Source organism: Mytilus galloprovincialis, chromosome 13 (assembly GCF_965363235.1).
Source record: "Mytilus galloprovincialis chromosome 13, xbMytGall1.hap1.1, whole genome shotgun sequence".
Lineage (NCBI taxonomy): Eukaryota > Metazoa > Mollusca > Bivalvia > Mytilida > Mytilidae > Mytilus > Mytilus galloprovincialis.
This window is the reverse complement of record NC_134850.1, coordinates 36,714,594-36,739,013: the sequence shown is the minus strand read 5'-3', so window position 1 is coordinate 36,739,013 and position 24,420 is coordinate 36,714,594. Positions and strand designations below refer to the sequence as shown.

At 31.7% G+C, this 24,420-nt stretch overlaps 2 protein-coding genes across 8 annotated transcripts in view; both read left to right on the top strand.

Moving 5' to 3' along the window:
* Positions 1 to 15,702, top strand: part of LOC143056771 (uncharacterized) — a 52,999-nt gene extending 37,297 nt beyond the window's left edge. For 6 of the 7 annotated variants that reach the window (XM_076229924.1, XM_076229922.1, XM_076229925.1 and 3 more), the window contains exons 4-15: positions 1,244 to 1,324; positions 2,770 to 2,863; positions 3,390 to 3,614; positions 4,432 to 4,592; positions 5,269 to 5,360; positions 6,395 to 6,430; positions 7,794 to 7,913; positions 9,066 to 9,178; positions 12,158 to 12,410; positions 12,994 to 13,125; positions 14,274 to 14,352; positions 15,503 to 15,702. In XM_076229924.1, coding sequence (XP_076086039.1) covers positions 1,244 to 1,324; positions 2,770 to 2,863; positions 3,390 to 3,614; positions 4,432 to 4,592; positions 5,269 to 5,360; positions 6,395 to 6,430; positions 7,794 to 7,913; positions 9,066 to 9,178; positions 12,158 to 12,410; positions 12,994 to 13,125; positions 14,274 to 14,352; positions 15,503 to 15,606 — 1,490 coding nt within the window. In that variant the 3' untranslated portion in view covers positions 15,607 to 15,702. The remainder of the gene's footprint in view (positions 1 to 1,243; positions 1,325 to 2,769; positions 2,864 to 3,389; positions 3,615 to 4,431; positions 4,593 to 5,268; positions 5,361 to 6,394; positions 6,431 to 7,793; positions 7,914 to 9,065; positions 9,179 to 12,157; positions 12,411 to 12,993; positions 13,126 to 14,273; positions 14,353 to 15,502) is intronic. The other variant, XM_076229923.1, reaches the window with a different exon arrangement.
* A 2,590-nt stretch (positions 15,703 to 18,292) lies between these two features.
* LOC143056228 (uncharacterized) lies at positions 18,293 to 20,142 on the top strand. Its single transcript, XM_076229310.1, has one exon. The coding sequence runs from the start codon at positions 19,089 to 19,091 to the stop codon at positions 20,070 to 20,072; it is 984 nt and encodes a 327-aa protein (XP_076085425.1). The 5' UTR covers positions 18,293 to 19,088; the 3' UTR covers positions 20,073 to 20,142.
* Positions 20,143 to 24,420: the final 4,278 nt, after the last annotated feature.

Genomic DNA, 24,420 nt, shown 5'->3' with positions numbered 1-24,420 from the left:
CGATCATCAACCAGAAAAGAAAAAGAAAACGAAATATACACCATACTTAGGTGTTCCATCGAATAAACAGACGCAAATAAGACAGAATTTAGTACAATACATACACGGAAGACAATGCTAATACAAATTCTGTGTTTCCAACATGAGTACTTTTTTTAAAGCAAATAAACACTGTAACTGAAGTTACAGTCAATAACGTATAAAAACACGAAAAAGTATTAAAACTTCAAACATAAATTTCAAAGCAATTTAAATTTAATATAGGCTAAGCATTGAATGAAGTAATGGTGATTTATTACTAACCGTGAAATTATGCGGTAAACAATCATTTTTAAGTGCATTAAAGTACATGTAATTATATTGATATCTCATGTAAATTGTAAATTACGAAGATGAAAAGTAAACAAAATGTATTCAGATTTTATCACTGCAACATAATATAAAAAGTGAAAAGAAGATTTTATGAACTGTTGATTGACAATTACAAAGCAAAACGAAATTTATGTATCTCTACTAAAAGTTTACGTATTCCTCAATATCAAAAATTAAAAAAATGTATACTAAAAAGTATATGACTTCACCTCGTCTTTCAAACGGAGATGTCCGTCAAGTCTCGTTGTAACAATCACAGTACCATCTTTGGTATGTTGGTAATTGTGTTATTGTGCTATGATAGATATTTGTATTCTTGTTTTTAATTTTTTGCCTCTGTGCTTTGTCTGAATGCCTTTTTCGTGTTTATTTAATACATATTTGTTCGTTTTCATAGTGATTAAGATTAAAACACAATGTTGACAATTGTACTCCCATTTTGACATATTTTTACCTATTCTGTCTGTTTGTTTTGTTCACAGTCGTTTAGCTGAATATTGAGTTGCTTATGTTTCGTTGTTTTCCTCTTATAACTGAGATGTTTCCCGCGGTTTTAGTTTGTAAACCGTTTTTTTCTCTCAATCGATTTATGAATTTTGAACAGCGGTATTTTTCAGTTGCCTTTATAAATGTATTGTTATCGTTTCTTCATTTTTTGTTTGGTCCTGCTGTTTAACGAGGACTATTAAAGATTTGTCACAAACATTAAATTCATTTTTAAATTTCAGTGTTTTACACAGTATTAAAAGACATATTGTAGATAACAACACATGGGTAATTACAAAAAGGCATCTTGCCAGTTTTACCTGTTTACTCAAGGAGTAGCCTTTCATCATTTTCTTTTTTTTTATTTCTGATTTTTTTCTTTTAGGTCGATGTCAATTATGCCGAGAAGTCTACATACCAGAGGCACAAAAGACAGTAACATTCTACGTAGCTTGTAAAGAACCAGGTATAGTCAATGACGGTTTTCAAATTCTTTTTGATGTTTGAAGTGTGAATATGCTTTGCAGGTGAAGTGCATAACAGGAGATACATGTACTTACCCTGTCTACACACCCGGTCTCGCTGTTTTTGAAGTTTACAATTTACTTAAGAATTTAATGCTTCTTTTTGTACGTCTATTGGGGTGTAAATGCGTTGACCGAAGTACATTTTGTATGAGAAAAAACAAGTGCGCACGGTCAACACTTTTTACAACCCTATGAAGTTAACAAAGGAGGATTCAATACTTATAATTATATTTTTTAGTTAGGATCATGAAAACACGATTTTTATCAAGTTTTATTAAATTTACATGTGCACTTTATTGTGGGACCTCGTGTCATGATGTGTAATGCAATTGATTAAGGAATAACGCGAGATTGCAGTGAAGCCAATCAGAATAACGTATCATAATGAAACATACATCTAATGTAATTATTCAGTTTTATTTTATATTTATTTGTTTCTTCCTATCAGTTCAACGCAATTTGAATATTGGTTAACTACTGTTGCTCACATTGGCAACGTTTACTTGATATTTAGTTACTCGCATGAATAAAAAGAGAATAAACCTATAACAGTTATTAGTATCCAGAAATGTGCTTCGAAGGCATGAAATTATTCAACGTGTTGTTTTTATATTGTTAACAACACTCTCATTTGTATGATAATTTGAAAACCACAAGTATTGCAAATTGCATTATGTGTAAATATTGGAATAGAAAATGTTTCATAGAGTTTCCAAATCAGCACGATTGATTTTTATAGCCACCTATTCATTTGCTACAAATATTTAAATAATACATTTTATCATACAGATTCAGCTTTCTTCATTTAATAATTGCTTTTACATAATTATTTGAATGTATGTTTAAAATCATTCATTTTGCATTGGTTATGCACATTGATATATGATAACATTACCACTGTATGCTCTAGACTTTGCCGGTCGATTCACGAAAACATCAATCACGGCGAAATTATTTGTTCCAACTGTCATTTTGTTTTTGTGTTCTGTTAAATTGTTCCTTTTAAAATTGTTATACGATGATGACTGATGTACCCATATTTTGACTATTATATTTATTGTGTCTGTTTTATTAACGCATCAATGTAAAAATATCGGCAATTGATGAGACTGTCTTTAAAGTGAGAGGGTTAGCGCTATAGAACCAGGTTTAATCCACTATTTTCTACATTTGAAAATGCCTGTACCAAGTCAGGAATATGACAGTTCTTGCCAATTCGTTTTTGGTGCGTTTTGTTATTTGATTTTGCCATGTGATTATGGACTTTCCCAATTGATCTTCCTCTGAGTTCAGTATTTTTGTGATTTTACTTTTTTTGTAGAACGATATTGTAATACGGTGTCTGTTTGATTGATCCTTTATGTATGTTTTTCTCTTTCTGTAGATGAAATGTTTGGAGTAGAAGGCGTACTTGACAATGACCCAAGCTTTAACTCGGTTATTACAACCAGTCCAACAATTGTGTATCGAGTTCCAAGGTAAACGAACATACAGTCTTGTAGAATCTTGTATGGTAAAATTAAAGGCATTGCATTTACCTATACAATCTTAAAAAAAAATGACAAACTTTTATATTGCAGTGTTAACATCTTAATGATTGAAAAAGACAAAATGTCTGCCATGTAGTTGAGAAGAAAAATAAAGAAACTGAAGAAGGCCAATGGCCGAAACGTCTTAAAAATCGGTTTAATACTACAATTGTGTAATTTTCAGGTATCAATGTGCTTTTAGTTGACGAATTTGTATATCTTGCTTTTACCACGGAATATTTTTACTTTTAAAAATAATTTTAGAGTCACATAATCCATCATCTTTACGACAAAAAATGTTAATATCATGACTTTTCAAAGTTGTTTTAAGAGGGAAAGTAAAAACATGCTGAAAAAATTGAGTTTTAGGAATAAATGAAAATGTTACTGAAATATTAATATTTATACCTGCCAAACATGTGTATTTTTAGTTAAACTGCTTTATTCATCAGCCAAAATAACAATTGTGTTTTAGAATTGCATTTGATATTGTAAACAAAGAAAGCTTATCAAAGATTATTGCGAAACACAGAGACGAGGAGGTAGAGGATGCAGACTTAATGGATAGAGGCTACTTCAATTCTATGTGGAAAAATTACAAACATTCAAAAGTCAGTGAAGCACTGAAAGAAAATGGAAAAATGAAGTATATGTGTAAAGATGGACCAAGTCACGTAGCTGAAAGACCACCATCAGCTCTGTATGTATTTGTATCCCTTGTTTTTTAATTTTTCTTAAATTCTGTTATACCTTGAACAATATTAATAGGGAGAGATGAAAAGAGTAAAACAAACAGAAAATACAGACACACGAACAACATAACCTTACCTAGCTTTCGACGTCCACTAATATTATATGCTATTTTTATTAGATCAATATCAGTGGCATTCTGTTGATACATTCAAAAACACTAAATGAAAATTTTAATAGTAACATGAACCATTAATCTTCATCTTTCTCTAACTCTTACATGATTCATACATTTACATCCTCGTGTATTTTAAGCAGATTTAATAACACGAGCAACACGACGGTGCCACATGTAGAGCAGGATCTGCTCACCCTTCCGGAGCACCTGAGATCACCCCCAGTTTTTGGTGGGGTTCGTGTTGCTAAGTCTTAAGTTTTTTATGTTGTGGCATGTGTACTATTATTTGTCTGTTTGTCTTTTTCATTGTAGCCATGGCGTTGTTGGTTTAATTTCGATCTATGAGTTTGACTGTTCCGTCTGGTATCTTTCGCCCCTCTTTTAACCTGTCTCGAATTGAGATTTATCGTATTTAACTCATTGCAGTGGTAGAATATATATATCTTATTTTGAAACATATTTATTTCAATATGTATACGCAATGAAATTTGTTATACTTGGTGTTTTTCAAATTATTGTACACAAATTAGTTATTTTTATTTAGAAATACTTAAATGTTTTCCATTTTTTTGTTATCTCTTCATAAAAGAAAATGGGGAATAATTAAATGTACATTATTTACTATATAAATGTATATTTCTGTCTACAGGGAACAACACAAGGAAAATATGTACAGATTTATTCAGAAAGGAGCAGAATATGAGCCATACAGGGTTCGGTCGGCAATACAGCGCCCGAAGTCTGGCCATAAACTACCTAATCGTCCACAGACGGTAGCCAACGTTAATGTCACGGACAATGGTGCAGATGGTGAGCAGACCATAAAGTTTAACAACGACACATCAGGGTTGAAGTCATAAAACTCGGAGCTCGGAGCACAAAAATCATGCTCGAAACATGAAATCCAGTATTTTGATTGGTTGATTCTTGAGTCTGAGTACAAAAATCGTGCTCGAAAGTTTTATGACCGTGAGGCCAGGCATAACAAATCGTATAAAAATAAGCTATTTTGAATCAAACATATAAAAAAGAGGCAGAATATATCAATTGGAGAACCATAACTGATTTAGCCAAAGAGACATCAACAAACGTATGATAAACAAGCGAAAAATGACAAAACGCCAAACAAAACACTATTTAAAAGAGCCAGAAAAACTGATGACGAAATGTATTCATGTAATGTTTATTCAAATATCATTTAAGAAACGAAGACCACATCAGTACACGGAACAACTTCACACTTAAACGTACAATTACCTAACTATTTTATTAAAAGTGTTATTCTGTTTTCAATTCATATGTATTGAATGATCATACATTTGTCGTATTATTTGCATACTGAATTTGTCTCTCTATCGTACGTAATAATTGGACAAGTGTTACGTTGATGTTTCGATATGAGAGTGTCGTAAATAAAACACTTCCGTATATAAATGGCCTGCAGTTGGTCAAATATAATTAGCCATTGTATGTTTCTTTCTTATAGAAGAAGAATCTTGCAGTTCTGATGAGGAAACAGAACAGAGTCAGTTAATTACAAAAGATCTGGCAAAAACATTGGACAGCTTTTATGCTAAGGTAAATTTTATTTCCGATCTGTTGTAGTTTAATTGCTTGAAAATCTTGTTTTAATCTTTTAGATAAATGTTCAGAGAGAAATTGCTTTTTATAAGTTCATAAGTGTTGTTAGTGCAAGGGAGGTTAGCAATTTTAGATTTGTCTTTTTCACATAGATTAAATTTGGATTTAAATGCATTAGATTTAAATGGCATTGCTTAAGCTAAACTTATCGAATTGTATAGGTGTACATGTAGTATAAACATATACATCATATGTGATACTGACGTATGTACGATGACTGTTCAAGGTTTTTCGACAATAAGGAATTGTCCTTGTTTATGTATAATGTAACATTGAAGATCATAGAAATACATTTATATAGAGTAACTTAGAGGGTGTCATCATCACCTACTTTTAAATTTTCTTAATAACAAAATCATACTGTTTGATTTTCAAGAATGCTGTTTCATTTAATACTTATAAAATAATGTATAATTTTGCTAACCATAAATCTTTTCTTACTCCGAGCTATCAATTTTAATGACTGTGTTTAGTTTATGTCCATTTTGCGGACTGTGTTTAGTTTACGTCCATTTTGCTGACTGTATTTAGTTTACGTCCATTTTGCAACCTTAATAATGTACTTTTTCCTCAAATTCTGTTTAATTCTACTAAGTTATATTAACTTGGGTGAAATTAACTTCTGTTATTAATTCAATATGAATGAAATTAACTAATCAGCGTTCACTCTTGTTTGGTATAGACATCACAATATTTTACTAAAATTATGTACAACTCATTATTGAGCAATTTAGAGACATGGTTACACATGTAGTTGTAGAGATAATCAAAATCAATGAAATTTTAGAAGTAACTTAGATTACTTATTTAAATAAGCCAAACAATTGTGAATCTAGTGAATATGTGAAGTCGAACTCAATGATTCAGTATGGTGTTAGTACAATATTCTAAACCATAACTCTCTGAAGAACATATTTTATTTATCAGATAACTTATTGTGCTATGAATATCATTGTCTACGTTTAACACAGGGAAAACAAAATAGAAGATTATCTATATTTAAAAAGGTAGATATGCGTGTGCATTTGCAATGTTGCTCCTTATATAACTTTACTATGTATATAAATGCTTTACTAACAAACTGCTTGATACTAACCATTCAATTCTTACACTGGTGTTTAATGACAAATACCCATTAAACTCCCCGACAAGAATTAATTCCTTACACCTAACCCTTTACAAAATAGTATGTCATAAAACCCATCCTTCCTCTAAATGTTTATGTGATACCAGGATAGATATGGTATGTTGACTTGCATTTCAGTTTGTTCTGGTATTTTATCCTAATTGTTTTCGTTAGTTCTATTTCCCATCAACACTTAAAATTGTCTACCCCTTCATCCCGATTGACCCACTCTGCAGATTTATTATGTGTTTGTACTGGTCTTAATATGCATGACATATTTGTCAGTGGACGATGTAATCAGTGTCCTGAAGCAGTAAGTTTAGAAACAAAGTATAGTTTGTTAAACATTACATTCACGTAGTATACCAATTATCTACCGCTCTAAACAAACACTAGACTATATAAACAAACAGAACAAACAGAAAACATTTGTCATATAGCCATTTTCTAAAAGACAAAAGGTGAGCATATAAACCTAGTTTTACTGCTAGCTAAACTTCCTTCATATATGACAAAAATTGAGTCAAGTAAAATGGCAGAGTTATCGAACTCCAAGGATAATTCTAAATAGAAAGTCCCTGATCAAGTAACGATTAAACCAATTTCGGGAGTCATAAAAATATGTAATTTGTATTCAAATGAATATATGTAGGTATGAACATTTACATTAATTCAGTTATTTTGTTGAATGACTTTTATATATCATTGTTTATATTATTTATACCACAAACTATAGAATCATTTTCAATTGTACCACTCAAATTATAATCAGAGATTATTTATTTAGAAATTTCAAGAGAAATTATAAATTTTGCACGGTTTAAGTCGAGTATTTGTTATCAATATCAAAGTCAGACAGCATGTTTGTTTGGAAATCAGTTTTGGATATATTTGTATTGCTTTATTTATAATACACACAAATTGTGAACTTTTTTAGCTCAGATGGAAAAGAAAAAGAAAATTTAATTATATATTTTTTTAGTTTTTTACAATTCATTTTGACATTTGGATCTGACATTGTTTTGTTATCATCTAATATAAACCGAAGTACAATTTCGTCAAGTTAACTTGTCTTTAGATACGTTTTAAGGTTTTCCTTGTTAACACACTTTGATAATTTATTTACCTTTTCTCTAACAGAGATTTCAGTCGAAAATTGCATGTCTTTTACAGTAAATATTGTACAAGTTCTGACATTGAAAACGGTGAAATAAATAAAAATAACTTTCAACTTTTAACGTTAGCTTCAAGGAAATGAGGAAGATATGTTGAAAGCGTTAGACGAAAATAGTGAACTAGGAAAACATCTACGAAAAGCATGGGAAACTCCGGGAACAGACCAAAAAGACAAAGATGGTTTCATGGTATGGTAATCCTTTAATGTGCCTTATTAATAATGTCAGTATAGTGTGAAAAAGAGAGAAGCGCCAAAACAAAAAGTAAAATCACAAAAAGTACTTAACTCCGAGGAAAATAATAAACGGAAAGTCCCTAATCAAATGGCAAAATCAAAAGCTCAAACACATCAAACGAATAGATAACAACTGTCATGTTCCTGACTTGGTACAGGCATTTTCTTATGTAGACAATGGTGGGTTGAACCTGGTTTTATAGCTAGCTAAACCTCTCACTTGTATGACAGGCGCATCAAATGTCATCATATTGACAACGATGCGTGAACAAAAGACTGCTTGTGTTTAATGAAATACACACGAAAGTCAAATTATACATTTTGTTTCATAATTTGTAACATTTTGGATCATTTCATTCAGAAAGAACAATAACTCATATTTTTCACACAAAGCAGATATATTCATGGTCTGGACAATAAATATAAATCTTCGTCTTCATCTAAACAGCCACACAATGATGTTAAGTATATACAAATTGAGTAGATTTAACATTCATGCGGAAGTTTCGATGTGAGCAATCAAATGTAAGTCGTATAGTAAAATAATTGTAAAAGAGGGGGGAAAGATACCAGAAGGATAGTCAACCTCGTAGATTAAAAATAAACTGACAACGCCATGCGAATTCCAAAGAGCGAAGAAACTAGGAGTAAGATAAAGAATGGAATCTCATAGCGTTTTTCGTTCGTAATTTGTAAGGCTTTTACCTTTTTTTCAAATCGAGCGTCACTGATAAATCTGTTGTAGACGAAGCGCGCGTCTCTTGCAAATACAAAATTTCGTTCCTGGTATTCATGATGATTTTTTTTTTATCATATAGGAATTTCAGAGGAATTTCTTACGTATTGCTTAAAAATGTTCGCAAATAATATGTTTGAATGAGACTGATTGCTGACATGAAAGCTTTGCACATACGTTTAAGATATTTTAAACTAGTGCAATTGAAGAGTATACACATGTCCCTTATTGTAGACCATATGTTGACCTCTTAAAGAATGTTGGTAAATTGTGTAGTTGAATTATATCCAATGTCTGATTTAATTTATAATAAAGAACAAAATAAAAAAGATTGAGTCACCCTTATATCCTTTTATCATCTTTAAACAGGAAAATGGAGTTTTGGCCACCATGGAGTCGGATGATATTGTGCGAAAGGCGATGGCCATGGCAGATAAAAAAGCAACAAGACAAAAGAAACGTTCTTCTATTGAGGAGGAAGAGTAAGGATATTTCAAAATTTGTAATTTTTAATAGGAATTTTATATTTGAAAAACATGAAAAGCAATGTAATTATTTTATCTAAATACACTTTTTCTAACTTAAAGAGACCAAAACGTTTTGATTACTTAAATTGATTAAGGAAAATATATTTTACGAATGTATTGCATTTGAGAAAAAAAATGACATACAAATGTGAAATTCTTATGTACTTACCTTTACTATGTAGGGTCACAAAATTGAAAGTCAACGATCATAGTCCTCCATGCGTTTATGGTAGTCTTAGACGAAAGTGTCTTTGGTGTTTGGCTGTATAGCTTTATCTAATTTCGATTTCTATTTGTTTTGGCTAGAGATTACACACCTATTTTTTGATATATCAGAATTGAAAAGACAAGATCCATAAAATACTTGCCTAATGTGCATAAAAATGGATACAATTTTTATTGTTATTATACTGCAATAATACTAGAGAAACGAAGTTGATTCAAATTTCGATTTTTAGAAATATCATATGGAATTTTAATATATTCATTAATGTTAATTCTGCAGAGATAATTATCAGTTCTTTTGTTAAAATCATTCGCTATGTAGTTCTTTAAAAATGGTTCAATAGTTATAGAAAAAAGTACCATTTCAAAATTAGTCCAACAAATTACGTATTTCGAACGACTTTAAATTTAAAGTCATTGAAAACTAAAATATATAAGTATAACATAAATAACTTTAAGCGTATTGGCCGAGGGTATCATCAACTCAGTAGTCAATACTTCGGTACTTACACGACTTTTTTAGACAACGTTGGCCTAAGATGGATGTGTCTATTTTTTGTATGTCATATTTTTGGTCATACACACGTGACTCTTCACTGTTTCGCTTTTTATTCATTCTTTGCTTTCAAATATACGGCTGGTATCGTTCTTGATGAACGTTAATCTAGATAAAAGTTTCGGACACATGCAATTTATAAAATGCTGTTTTAATTATATGTTATTAACGTTTGGTTTCTCTACAGTACTTTGGAAGAGTAAGTATATAACGAAAGTTACTTTTGCATGATGTGAATTCCCTGTTTTGCGTTTACATTCCATTTTAACATACTACCTACGTTATTCAAAGTGCACTGCATTTTACAAAATCACTGCAACTGTTCAGGATTTTACAAAATCACTAAGCATCTCGGAGTGTTTATAAAATCACTTTTCATTTCAGGGAATTTTCGAAATTCCTGATTTACCAATTCATTTTAAAATATATAACACGGTTTTCCTTCCGAAACATTTCTGCTTTGTTATATGAATTCCTATTTCAATGTTTGCTTAATATTTTCAAATGGACTGGTTTAAAGTAAAGGACAGACATTGTATATTGTGATTAAAAAATTCACACACAAAAAGCATATAATTTTATTCTTTTTATGGTCCCAATAAATGATGCTTCAATTATTGATGCGCATTGTCGCATTCTATTTATAATGGTGATTAAAGGCATCACCACTATTAAGATGTCTCTGTATATTTGGAAAATATTGAACTAGAAATATTGCTACTGCTTACATAAAAGGCCAATTCTGGATACGGTAGTTATTTGAATATGTCATGTGACTTCAATCATCACGTGACTAATATGTAGGCATCGTCACTTCCAACACATGATGAGCGTACGGGTGAAAAAGTTTGATCACTGCACTAAGCATTTGGAAAATTAAAATCTAATTAGTTGGCTCCCCTCCTAACTGGTACGTGTATTAAGATAACGAACATAAATCATTTCTAAACTACCCTGCAGAATGACATTTCTGAAAGTTCTTGAAAATGTTATAGATCAGGGATACAGGCTTGTATTCTATCTGATAAATGACGTCATAAAAGCGTTTAATTCTTCGAAGGCGTTTTTGACGCATTACAGTTATAAAGTGTTTTTATTTAATTGTATTTTGCAGTAATTAGGATGTCTGTTATCTGCAGATGATTGAATGAAATTCTCATAAGAATGTAATGTTAGAGTTCTCTCAATTGAGCCGGAACAAGAAAAATACACACTTTTATGAGCAAATTCGAAACTTTTCTAAATGACATCGTCTTTGTCCTATTAGATGGTATCAAAAACATAAATCAATCAATGTATTATAAATTTGGCGCAATATAAAAGAAATAGATAGTTAATTAACAGTTCGTCCTTATTGGTGATTAAAGTATGCACAATATATCGATAGGCGTTTATCATATTTTCCAAATGTTAGGATACATAAAATCTAAATTCGTGAAATAAGATTGACCAATGCACAGTAGGGATATAATTATGCAATATATATGTATTGATTGGTTATGTTTGGTCACTAGTTGTATATTTTCATACTCGTATCCCTAGAAGAAAAATTGCCCTCATTTTGTCACATGAGAACAAAGCTATATTAAAAGCCGATTGAATACTGTATGACTTGTTAACCATTTCTTCACTCCTTGTTGTTTTCGCTATGCCAGCGTTAACGATAGATATATGTTTTGCCTACCCTACGTATAAAACCAAAGCTGGTTAATTCAACATAATTCAACCTTAACAATTAAATATGTAATGTGGTGTTGAAAAGACGTTATATGTTATTAAAATTTGCTGTTACAAAATGATAGAAATTATTATAAATTAAGGAATGTATCTCCCTCATGCAAAGCTCTGATTCCTTTCACGGATTTGGCTATACTGTTTGGACCTTTTGGATTATAGCTCTTCATCTTTTATATAAGCTTTGAATTTCAAATATTTTGGCCACGAGCATCACTGAAGAGACATAAATTGTCGAAATGCGCATCTGGTGCAAGAAAACTGGTACCGTTAATTTTATTATTCGTTTATTAGCCGACATCTTTATACAATATAGATACTAGTATACAATATACACTTATAACCTTTAATATTTTACAGCATATGTAAAAACTTGATATAATATATGTCTTAACGGTTGATTATTATTTTTTAATTAGATGGAACACAGTATTACATGCAGAGAACAAAAATGCAAAATTTATGGCGGCAGCAAATAATATGCGTGTGAAAATGCTACGTAAAAAGATGGAAGATCTCCATAAACGGAGGGTAATCATGTTCGAAAAACCCACAAAACCTTCAAAGGATGGTGAAGTCATAGATCATAACAATAATTCCAGGAAGAAACGATTCATGCTGGATAAGTTATCTGATATGGGAACAAGATCAAAAGAAGAGAAAGACGCAGAGGTGAAGAATTGCATCTATATTACCAATAATGACAAGACTGTTTGTTTTACTGAATGTTTGTCGATATGTATACATGTAGTTAAGGGTTAGATACAGCAATAAATATTTTTGTGTATTCCTGATCAAAATGTATTTTATATGAACCGAAAGTTTGTGTGAAATATCAATATACAATTGTCATTCAAAAACATTAAGAAAATGCTATATCAAATGTAAACGCTATATGCCAGTAAAACATAAAAATATAAAAAAAAATACCGAACTACATATAAAATTCTAAACGGAAAGTCCCTAAGCAATTGCAAAATCAAAAGCACAAACACATAAAACGCCTGGATAACAACTATCATTCCTGGCTCGGTAGAGGTTCCTTTTGTTCATATATCACATTGATTTAGTATTTATACATTCCTTGCCTTTAAGTGTTTGCTTTTTAACGTTCAGAGTGAAGGGTAGTATACAAACAAGTGCTTCAGATACATCACATTCATGTTTATTATTTTGTTTACCAAAATCATATAGCATTAGAGGATATTGCAAAAAGTCATCAAAATAAAAAAAATGTAAATTGTTACTCTTCCAGACTGCTGTTGCTATTAGGGGAACAATGTTTATAACAAAAACAAAGCGAAAGGTCTGCCAATCTAGAACTCAGGACGATAGTGATGTCATAAGTCAGGAAAGGAAAGATGAAGATGAAGAATTTCTTGAAAAGGTTTGTTGTTACAATAAGTCATTTAAAATTCGCATCAGTATCTATCAGTACTTGGAAAATTGAACAAGTCTATTTAAATCTGTGTCAAAATCGGCTGCCGTGTTAGCTACCTAGAATGCTTAGAGATTCATGTAAGGACTCTAAAAAACAAAGACGACATATAACGATATTCTGAGTGGATGGATATAACTTTGATATGGCATCGTTTTAATGTCATGATTCAAGTAGAGCTTCAAACCTCTGTTTGTTTATACGCTTTAATTTCACAGTTGAATTAATTTGCATTTTAAAGCATTTAAACGTTGGGGGATCGAATTTGCCATCTTAATAGTAAAATAACACCCCAAAAAAGAAGAAACTCCGCGGAAAAAACGGAAAGTCCGTAATTAAATGGCAAAATCAAAAGCTCAAACAAACCAAACGAATGGGTAACAACTATATTAACGTGATTAATTTCAGAATATGCATTTTGAAAAGTTAAAGATTGTTAAACTATACAATTTACTCTACATAAAACTTGATTGTGGCGGTAAACTAGGAAGTTTTTAAATTTTTTTTATCGGTAATAAAAAAGGAGTAAGTAGCTTATTGTCATTTATTGACTTATAATTACATTTCATATGCGTAACATTTGAATCCGAACTTTTAATTGGTTGTTTTAGAAACGAAGTGGGATACATTCTAAAATCATATTAGAGTTTTTCATTACTACACGTGATCCTTTACAATGCATAGTAAAAAAAACCACAAAATATCTTGATATAACTTGTAAATTCAAATTTACATCAAATGAATGTAATTATAGAAATTAATGGTTCTATTTGTAATAGTACAAAGTTGTAAAGGCATTGGTCATATTTTGAAAAAGCGGTTTAAACGAAATGAACCTCTGCCGACGATTTTGCATCCAACTCAATTTACAAGAATAAGTATTAATTTTTTTAGAACAATTTACTAATAACATTACTTGAAAGTTTAAAATTTGAATTTTGCTATGCGACACATTTTTCTAAAGAATTTATTTTTCCAATGCCTGTTTGTTTTTTAAATTAAATATTTAAAACTGTATATGTATGCTGCTATTGATTTCAATAAATAATTCATGTTCACAAGATGATTAGCATTTATTTTTATATTGATTTTTATAGCATTTATCCAGACTTAGACCTAGCAGTGCTATTGTTACTAAAGAAGAACAAACATCATTTAAATCTACTCATAAGAAAGGTAAGAGGTTAAAAGAAACCATTTGGTGTGTACTATTTATACACCTTAAATGATTGAAATGCATGACTCTTATGCATGTTGTGTTTGTTTTGGGGGAGGGGGCAAATAAAGGCAACAGTAGTATACCGCTGTTCAAAACTCGTAAATCTATGGACAAAAAACAAAATCGGGGTAACAAACTAAAACTGAGGGAAACGCATTAGATATAAGAGGAGAACAACGACAAAACATTAAAATGTAACACACACACAGCAACGGACTGATCATTAGACAAAATCCGATGTGAATAACCAATATAACATCAAAACCAAATACATGAATTTGGGATAGAAAAGTACCGTGACACGTCTTATAGTAATGTGAATTCACACTCAAATATAGGAAACAAACGACACAACGGAAACACAACGGAAATAGAGAAAAACATGAATTGTCTTCACGCTAGATATGTGATTGTCCTTTCCATAGTTATCGGATTGACAAACTAGTCCAACACGCATATAAACGTTTATTATATAAACGACACATTTTGAAAGACTTTTGAACGGAGTAATTTAAATAATTAAATACCATGTACGTTTCAAAAGATAATGTATTTTTGATTGTCCGTTTTATTTCAAAACAAAATCCTGTATACATCATAGCACATGCTTCCCGCAACAAAGTCACAACACATAGTTATATCACGGGTATCTTTCATAGAATTGTACAAAAAGAATCGAATGCTTCTTTATGAAATTGTATAAGGTTCAAATACGTTGATTATGTGCACAGTTTTATTATGATACGCTTTCACATTCAATTATCATAAAGTTAGGTATATAGAGCCTTCACATTGTAAAGCTACAGGATAACAGACAGTAATCGCAAATTTAAATAAAGTAAAACAAAGCAGATGAAATGAAGAATATTCTCAAACAAACATTACACAGAAAATGAAACAGTGAGTTTATAATTCATTTGAGTAATTGATTTTGAGCTGAAATACCAGCTTTTATCTCTTTTGTTATCATTGACACATGAGTTGTTACTTTTGTGAGAATCAAATTGCAAAGTCACAAGACCAAAAACGTACAAACAGACATGCGAGTGAACAAATTGTCGTTTTATTTTGATAAATGTCAAATAATTAGTTTCATATATATTGCAGGGCCATCCAGAAGGACTTTAGGTCTATCAACAAGTTCAATTAGTTCATGGACAAGTTCATCATCTGGTTACAAAAGTTCACAAACATCACTCCGCTCCTCGTGACATATGACTCATATGATTTCTACCATTAGTGCCAATAAACTGTTATATCAAAATGTAAAATGAAATCTTCTAATAAATATATACGCACAACGTTAATTACTTCATATTCAGTCAAGATTGTTACATGACATAAAACAAGGATATCTAACTAGCGCTATCATCGTTTTAAACCGGACAGATATTAGATCTGATATATGATATCAATCTGACGATTAATTACAAAACAATATTTTGAAAGTTTTGATATAAGAAGGGAACGGGAATTTCTTTCGTTTGGAACCCATTGTATAGGCAGGGAATATGCATACTTCACGTAAATCAAACTAGGTAATACAAAATATTAAAATGTAAAAAAAAAACAATAACAAAATTAGGCTTCAACTACCTTAGGAAGAGGTAAACTTATATAACGTTTCATTATTTAAGCCGTTTTAAGTCATATAGCTGCTTAGGTTTCTACATTTTAATACATCTTCGACATTCAAATGTTAAGGCTGGAGAGTTCCCATTGGGAGTTAAATCAATTGACGCGCTTAATTTGTGAAACACTTACAAATGTCATTTTCATTTGATAAATAAAATGTTATTGGTATGATAATAACTGTAAGGACCAATCCGTGTGCGTTTGTATATCAAAAAACATCTATTCCGCTGTTCTATCGGGTTTCATACACGCTCTTGAACATGGAGTACCGGTATATGTTTTGATTTTGCATAACTTACATTGGGTTTCGTGCTAATATGACAAATGGTATTCAAGATACAGTTGTTATCCCCCGGATATAATATATAATAATTTGTTTGTTTTTATGTCCCCGCCGTTATTAATTCATGCGTCCGATTTATCTTCATCAATAACGCTCAAAGCCGAATTTTCAAAGTCGAGGATGATTAATCAATAAACAGTTGTAGAGCTTTTTAACTGAAAAAAAACTTTAAAAAATCCACCTGATGCCTACTTTGCCTGAATTTTACTTCAAAATCTGTGAACATTTCCTCAATAATACTGTACATTTAGGAAGTACACTAATGTGATAAAAAAATCAACGGTAAAATTGAGAATGGAAATGGGGAATGTGTCAAAGAGACAACAACCCGCCCAAATAAAAAACAACAGCAGAGGGTCACCAACAGGTCTTCAATGTAGCGAGAAATACCCGCACCCGGAGGCGTCCTTCAGCTGGCCCCTAAACAAATATATACTAGTCCAGTGATAATGAACACCATACTAATTTCCAAATTGTACACAAGAAACTAAAATTAAAATAATACAAGACTAACAAAGGCCAGAGGCTCCTGACTTGGGACATGCGAAAAAATGCGGCGGGGTTAAACATGTTTGTGAGATCTCAACCCTCCCCCTATACCTCTAACCAATGTAGTAAAGTAAACGCATAACAATACGCACATTAAAATTCAGTTCAAGAGAAATCCGAGTCTGATGTCAGAAGATGTAACCAAAGAAAATAAACAAAATGACAATAATACATAAATAACAACAGACTACTAGCAGTTAACTGACATGCCAGCTCCAGACTTCAACTAAACTGACTGAAAGATTATGATTTCATCATATGAACATCAGGCACAATCCTTCCCGTTAGGGGTTTAGTATCATACCATCATAACATATATGAGAAGAACATAACCCGTGTCATGCCAACAACTGTTTTTAGAATAAATGTGTTTAGTTCCGATGCAAAGACCTTATCAGTGACTCAATATTAACGCCACAATATGCAATCTTTAATGACTTGACAACAGTATCGTAATTATATCCCTTCTTAATAAGTCTATTCAAAGGTAAATGTTCTACTTTTAACACTTTAATTACATAAAGTAATTAAAAGAACAAAATGAACTTTTATCCTATTTTCAATAAAGAATACAAACATTTGGAACAGGAACCGTGTAGCTGATTTTTAAATAATAATCGTTTTGTGCAGTAACAATATTTAGTCTAAGATCGGTACTTTGTGTTTTTTGTTTTTGTTTTAAGGAATTTATATATACTCTTACGCGTCCGGTCTGTGTTTTTGTTGGATTTATTTTCTGCTTTGTATCGATCGGATGAGTTTAGCCCTTTTCAACTGATTGTTTTAGTTTTTTTCTTTGTACTTAGTCTGTTTCACCATTGTTTCATATATAAGATGGGTTTGCGCATTTAACATGTTTAACCCGACAAAAATAAATTGATTAAATTTTGTCGTGTTTTATAGAATGAATACATTTTAAGTACCATTGTTTATCGTGAGGAAATTTGTAAAAGCATTTATGATTTTGATTTTGATTGAGTTAACAAAATTTAACTTCATAATATTGGTTTCTAAAGTAATTCAGGACGAGGAATTGCGAGTTGATCCTTTCGAACTCCTCTCCATTCTAACCTTGTCGTAATGATTCTACTGGTATTTAACGCAATTAGTAAGGATACCTGATAGGATTTTTTTTAAATTTTCATAGTTAAAAATCTGCAATTTTTTTTTAACTGACATTATCGCGTTTTGCTCGGTCTGCCATTGCAATAAGATAACAATTATTTGACTATTGATTATATCTTTAATAAAACTGAGATAGTCAATTTATATAATTTGAATTAAACTGTTGCCAAACATAATACTACGTGAAACTGTTTACCTTTCAAAACAGATAACAATTGTAGTAAGATATATACACTGGTGATTTCTGATTACACAAATTGATCTACACACGTAACATACATTTACCATATCAGCTTGACAAACACTAACATAAGATTACATGTGCTACACATAACAATTATGGCGTTCTCTCAATCAGTCAGAAAAGGACAAGTACCTGTTAATTGTAATTTATGTGAAACGGATAGACCTATTAAATGGAAATGCATAGACTGTAATATTCTCATGTGTATTCGCTGTAAGGAACAAGTACATTCTAAATTCAAAAATGCACAAGAACATAAAACAATTGACATTAAGGATGTAGGACTGTACAGAGAGGAAACTGATTTCAGCAATATTAAGTGTATACAACACTCATCACAATCTTGCTGTCTTTTTTGTAAGACATGTGACTGTCTCGTCTGTCCAACCTGTTTTTCAAAAGATCATAAGAAACATGACTTAACTGAGATAAGTGAAGAGTACAATGCGAAAATAAAGAGGATGAGAGAAGGACATGATGAAATTAAAAGAAATTATGCCAAATCAGCTATCCAAAAAGAACAGCTTCAGAAACTTGTAAATGAGGAAAACCTGAAGCATTCAAAAGTCCGAAACGATATTAGTGAGCATAAAAAAGCCATTAAAGAACAAGTAGAAAAACATTTCAATGACCTCGGTAACATACTGGATCAGAGGCATGCAAATGCTCTTTTATCACTAACCACTGATCTTAATTCTGTCTCCTTATTCAATAGACAGACAGAGGACAAAGCCATTGAAGTCCAAGATTTCATTCAAATCACCGATGGTTCTTAATTCTTTAGAGATGTTACGAAGATGGTGAGATCCCTTGACATACCAATACAACAAATGCAATCAAGTTACATTTCTTCACCAAAATTTATTCCAGTGAATGTCAGCCAATCAAACATTGGATCATTCAAAGATGATGAAAATGTTTCAATGGAACCGAATATATCTCTAGTTATCAGCAACGAATACAAGTCAGAATTTCCAACAATAGCCTTTATCAGACCATGCATTGACAATTCATACTTGATATGTTCTAAGGAGAGTAAATTGCTTAGAGTAGAACTTGATGGTACCAAACTTAACACAATATCACAATATCAGATAAGGGTCTATGGTATAGCAGTACTTTCATCAAATGGTGTCTTTTTAGTGACAAATGAACCAAGTCCAAAACAGCTGGATCATACAACTGGTAAACTTAGCGACACTGTTTATAATATTGCCCCTTTCTTTCCTATTAGCATTCACATTACCAGTGGAAAGAAAGTAGTTGTAGGAGGTTTAAATGAAAAGTTAGAAAGAAGTGCTGTGTTTGTGATGAATAAGCAGGGAAAACAGGAAACCGTGTATCAACATGACAAACATAATCAACTTATATTTGCATTCCCAAAGTCTATAACCAGTACCAGCAATGGAAACATCCATGTTGTAGATTGTGATCCAGCTCGTGGTAGTGGAAAAGTAGTAGTCTTAGAACAAGACGGTGGTATAATAAATGAATATACCGGGCATCCATATCTCAATGAGGATCAACCATTCAAGCCGAGGGATATAGTGGCAACTCCTAAAGACAATGTGGTTATAACAACACAAAATGATTCATATTTATACATTTTAAACAACCGAGGTGACCTAGTGACATACTACAACACTCATAACATAGGAATATTCCATCCATACGCTCTTGCTTTCACTACTGCAGGACAACTCTGCATAGGATGTAGAAAGTCTACTGGAAGTACTACTAGGGAAGCTAAGTTGTATGTAGTGAACATTACCGGATTTTAACATTCTCTTCAGATTAAAATTGTGAACATGCAGTACAAGAATATTTCATAATAAATTATTGATTGATGGATGTATTGGTGTTAAATGCTACTTTCAAATCTATTGGCTATTTCTTCGTGAACAGTTTCTATTTGTAGAGAAGGTTGGTTTTACCGGCGTGAATTACGACCTTCGGCAGGAAAACTGCCAAACCTAGTCAATTAAGATTGGAGTCGGGCCATCCCTGCCCCCCCCATCCCCCATTTCATGGCGGGATTTGAAACCACAACCTTCGTATTGCTTGGTGAAACCGTAGTTCAACCACTTAAACCAATCTGCTATGGAGGCTTCTAATAGTAATGAACCTTTAGCAATACATAGTAATTTTTTAAATATACCTTTATTTCGCACAACAACAGTCAAATATTAAGTTGTATTGTTATGCCATTAGTTTTAGTGATAGCCAAAACTATAGTTTTATTCACATATTTTGCTTTTATTTGTGCTGGAAAAATGTACATCCTATCAAAATCAATCGAGGATGGTTTTAAGAAGACATGCAAAACATCATTACTATCAAAAACCAAAACATTGGGCTTTATTGTTTTGGAGGGGAAGAGTTTTAGTTTCCTTCATTTTTGCAATGTTTTAGTTTGTAACCCCGATTTGTTTTTTCTCAATCGATTTATGACTTTTGAACAGCGGTATACTACTGTTGCCTTTATTTAACAAGTTGATAATGATGATGGACGTAAAGTGACAGCGTTATCTAACCTGACCCTTTTGGTAAGCTTAATCAAGCTTCGTGACATCTTTTGATGTCCTATTAAAAAGTAGATAGTTCAGACGAATAAATAGTACTTGTACGAATTAATTTTATTTTACTTTTAAAACTTTTGGAAGTATAACTAAGTGTCACACCTGTGCTCAGTTTGTACACCAGACGCCCGTTTCGTCTACAAAGGTCTCATCAGGGATGCTCGAATCAAAATAAGTTAAAAGGGCTAAATGAAGTACGAAGTTAGTTACCATTTAATTAGGAGTACATTTTTTACACAAAGATCATTTCTCAATTATTAAGTAACAAACTATATAAACATGGTGTAAAGGATTTAGTTCATTTTGTCCTTGGGTCTTTATGGATAATTGTGTCATTGGCAATCATGTCCGGTATCCTTATTATTATTTGAGAAACTATTGATATGAATAACAAATAGCCCAGGTGGTGAAAATACAATCACTTTTAAAACGCTCTGTGTAACATATACGTTTTTTCATATGATACTTATATATACGATTTTTCACTTAATTATTCTGTAGAATAAACAACTCTTGAAATATTTACATGTCATGACTGCAGCGTTTTTTACTTAAAGTTAATTACAATGCAATATAATTAAAATACTGAAAGTGATTATGATTGGCTTTGACTTATTATAGTTTATTTTACATGTGCAATACACACAGCATGCATACTAAAACTACATGTATCAATAATATGTCGTAGTGTATTACTGCAAAAAATCTTTACACCCAAATGTACTTTGTCGAAATAATCAACAACCATGTTTACTAAAAACAAATGCATGCGCAGTTTCCTTTCAACTATTTAACCTTAAAATTCTTGTTATCTCATACTCCAAGATGTGTTTCAACTGATAAAGATACACAACATAATTTGTGCTATCTCAGCATTTATTTCTGTCATTTTAAACAATTTTGAGATAACTAGACTCAACTTTGTGTATTAACTTCTTTCTTTTTTTGACAATTTTGACTTCAGAAAATCCAGTCTTTATTCTATGTAAAGGTGGTACAAATTATGTAAAGGTGGTACAAATTACCACCAAACCATAGTACGTGACGATTGCATACGAAAAAGGGTCGAAAACAACTGCCCTTGAATTTTACGGTTATAAGAAATTAATTCTACTATTCATTTCAAAATGTCAATCGTTACTAAAGCATGTACACAGGGGGAAAACAATTTGATCACTGGTGGTTATTTTCTAACATGCTATGAAATATTATGTGAAAATTTGTCTATAGTACTCGACAGGGTAAAACTTGACGCATGTCTAGCATTTCTTTATTTCAAACAAAGGTACATTCTGTACAATTTATTAATAAACAGTCGGATATGTTCATAAGAATAGACATATTTATAGACACATACATTATCATAAAAAAAACTTAACTTTAAATAATGAACCATTGAAAGATAAATAAAAAAAAAATCAAATCGCCAGCTAATTGCTGTAAATTTTGCTTAAAACTGAGCTAGTTCCCAAAGTACGTATAATGCATAAAAGTTGTCAAACAATTGCAGGTGCACAACTTCAATGTGTGAACACTTTTTCTAGGATTCAGGGATTTCGGTAGAAAATTGTAAGAGAAATAGATAACTTGCATTATATGTAATAACAAAAGTATTGACATGACCTTTAAACAGCTGATTTAGCTGACCAACCTTCATGTTAAATAATAACCAAATGTACCTAGCCAGTCATGACCTAAAATATATACCATTCACACGACATGAAAAAGAATAAAATAATTGGTTCAACACAGAATTTGAGTAAATAAAAACCAAGTGACAATCAAAATATAGAAATATAGTTGACCTATACAAAAACTAGATTCACTGAAATACTTTTTTGTCACCAAAACCATCATTACATACGAAACAAAAAGGAAGCAATTTCATTGGATTAGAATATGAAGTTTGTACAGAACTACATATATATAAAATATAGTTTTTTAGCTCACCTTTCCAAAAGGAAATGTGAGCTTTTGCCATCACTTGGCGTCCGTCGTCGTCCGTCCGTCGTCGTCGTCCGTTGTCGTCGTCGTCGTCCGTCCGTCGTCGTCGTCGTCGTAAACTATTTCAAAGATCTTCTCCTCTAAAACTACTGAACCAATTCAAACCAAACTTCATCTGATTGATTCCTAGTGTATCTAGAATAAAGTTTGTGTTTTAATTCCCATTTCATAAAAAAAAACATGGCCGCCATTACTAAAAATAAAACATACGGGTAAAATGCAGTTTTTAGCTTATAACTCAAAAACAAAAGCATTTAAAGCAAATCTGACGGGGTAAAATTGTTTATCAGGTCAAGATCTATCTGCCCTGAAATTTTCAAATGAATCGGACAACCCGTTGTTAGGTTGCTGCCCCTGAATTGGTAATTTTAAGGTTTGTTGTTTTTGGTTATTATCATGAATATAATTATAGATAGAGATAAACTGTAAACAGCAAAAATGTTCAACAAAGTAAGATTAACAAATAAGTCAACATGACCGAAATGGTCAGTTGATCCCTTTAGGAGTTATGGCCCTTTATAGTCAATTTTTAACCATTTTCCGTAAATCTTAGTTATCTTTTATAAAAATCTTCTCCTCTAAAACTACTGGGCCAAATTGACCCAAACTTGGCAACAATCATCATTGGGGTATTTAGTTTAAACATTGTGTCCGGTGACCCGGCCAACCAACCAAGATGGCCATCATGGCTAAAAATAAAACATAGGGGTAAATTCAGTTTTTGGCTTATAACTCTTAAACCAAAGCATTTAGAGCAAATCTGATACGGGATTTAATGGTTTATCAGGTCAAGATCTATCTGCCCTGAAATTTTCAGATGAATCAGACAACCGATTGTTAGGTTGCTGCCTCTGAATTGGTTATTTTAAGGAAATTTTGCTGTTTTTGGTTATTATCATGAATATTGTTATAGATAGAGATAAACTGTAATAAGCAAAAATGTTCAGCAAAGAGGGATCTACAAATAAGTCAACATGACCGAAATGGTCAGTTGACCGCTTTAGGAGTTATTGCCCTTTATAGTCAATTTTTAACCATTTTCCGTATATCTTAGTTATCTTTTACAAAAATCTTCTCCTCTGAAACCACTGGGCCAAATTTAATCAAACATGGCCAAAATCATTATTAGGGTATCTAGTTTTAAAAATTGTGTCAGGTGACCCGGCTAACCAACCAAGATGGCCGCCATGGCTTAATATAGAACATAGGGGTAAAATGCAGTTTTTAGCCTATAACTCAAAAACCAAAGCAGGTTTAAATTGTTTATTAGGTCAAGATCTATCTGCCCTGAAATTTTCAGATGAATGGGACAACCCGTTGTTGGGTTGCCGCCCCTGAATTGGTAATTTTAAGGAAATTTTGCTGTTTTTGGTTTTTATCTTGAATATTATTATAGATGTAGATAAACTGTAAACAGCAATAATGTAATGCTTGGGGTATACAATGTTTTTTTATACTTTCATCATAAATTATATTATGAACACGAGACAAGCGAGACATTTCAGTGTGTCCACTCTTGTGTTTGCTTTTGAAGAAGATATGACAG

What these genes read in the sequence shown, in the direction of transcription:
- LOC143056228 (XM_076229310.1), top strand. Translation starts at nt 19,089, where the DNA reads ATGGTGAGATCCCTTGACATACCAATACAACAAATGCAATCAAGTTAC.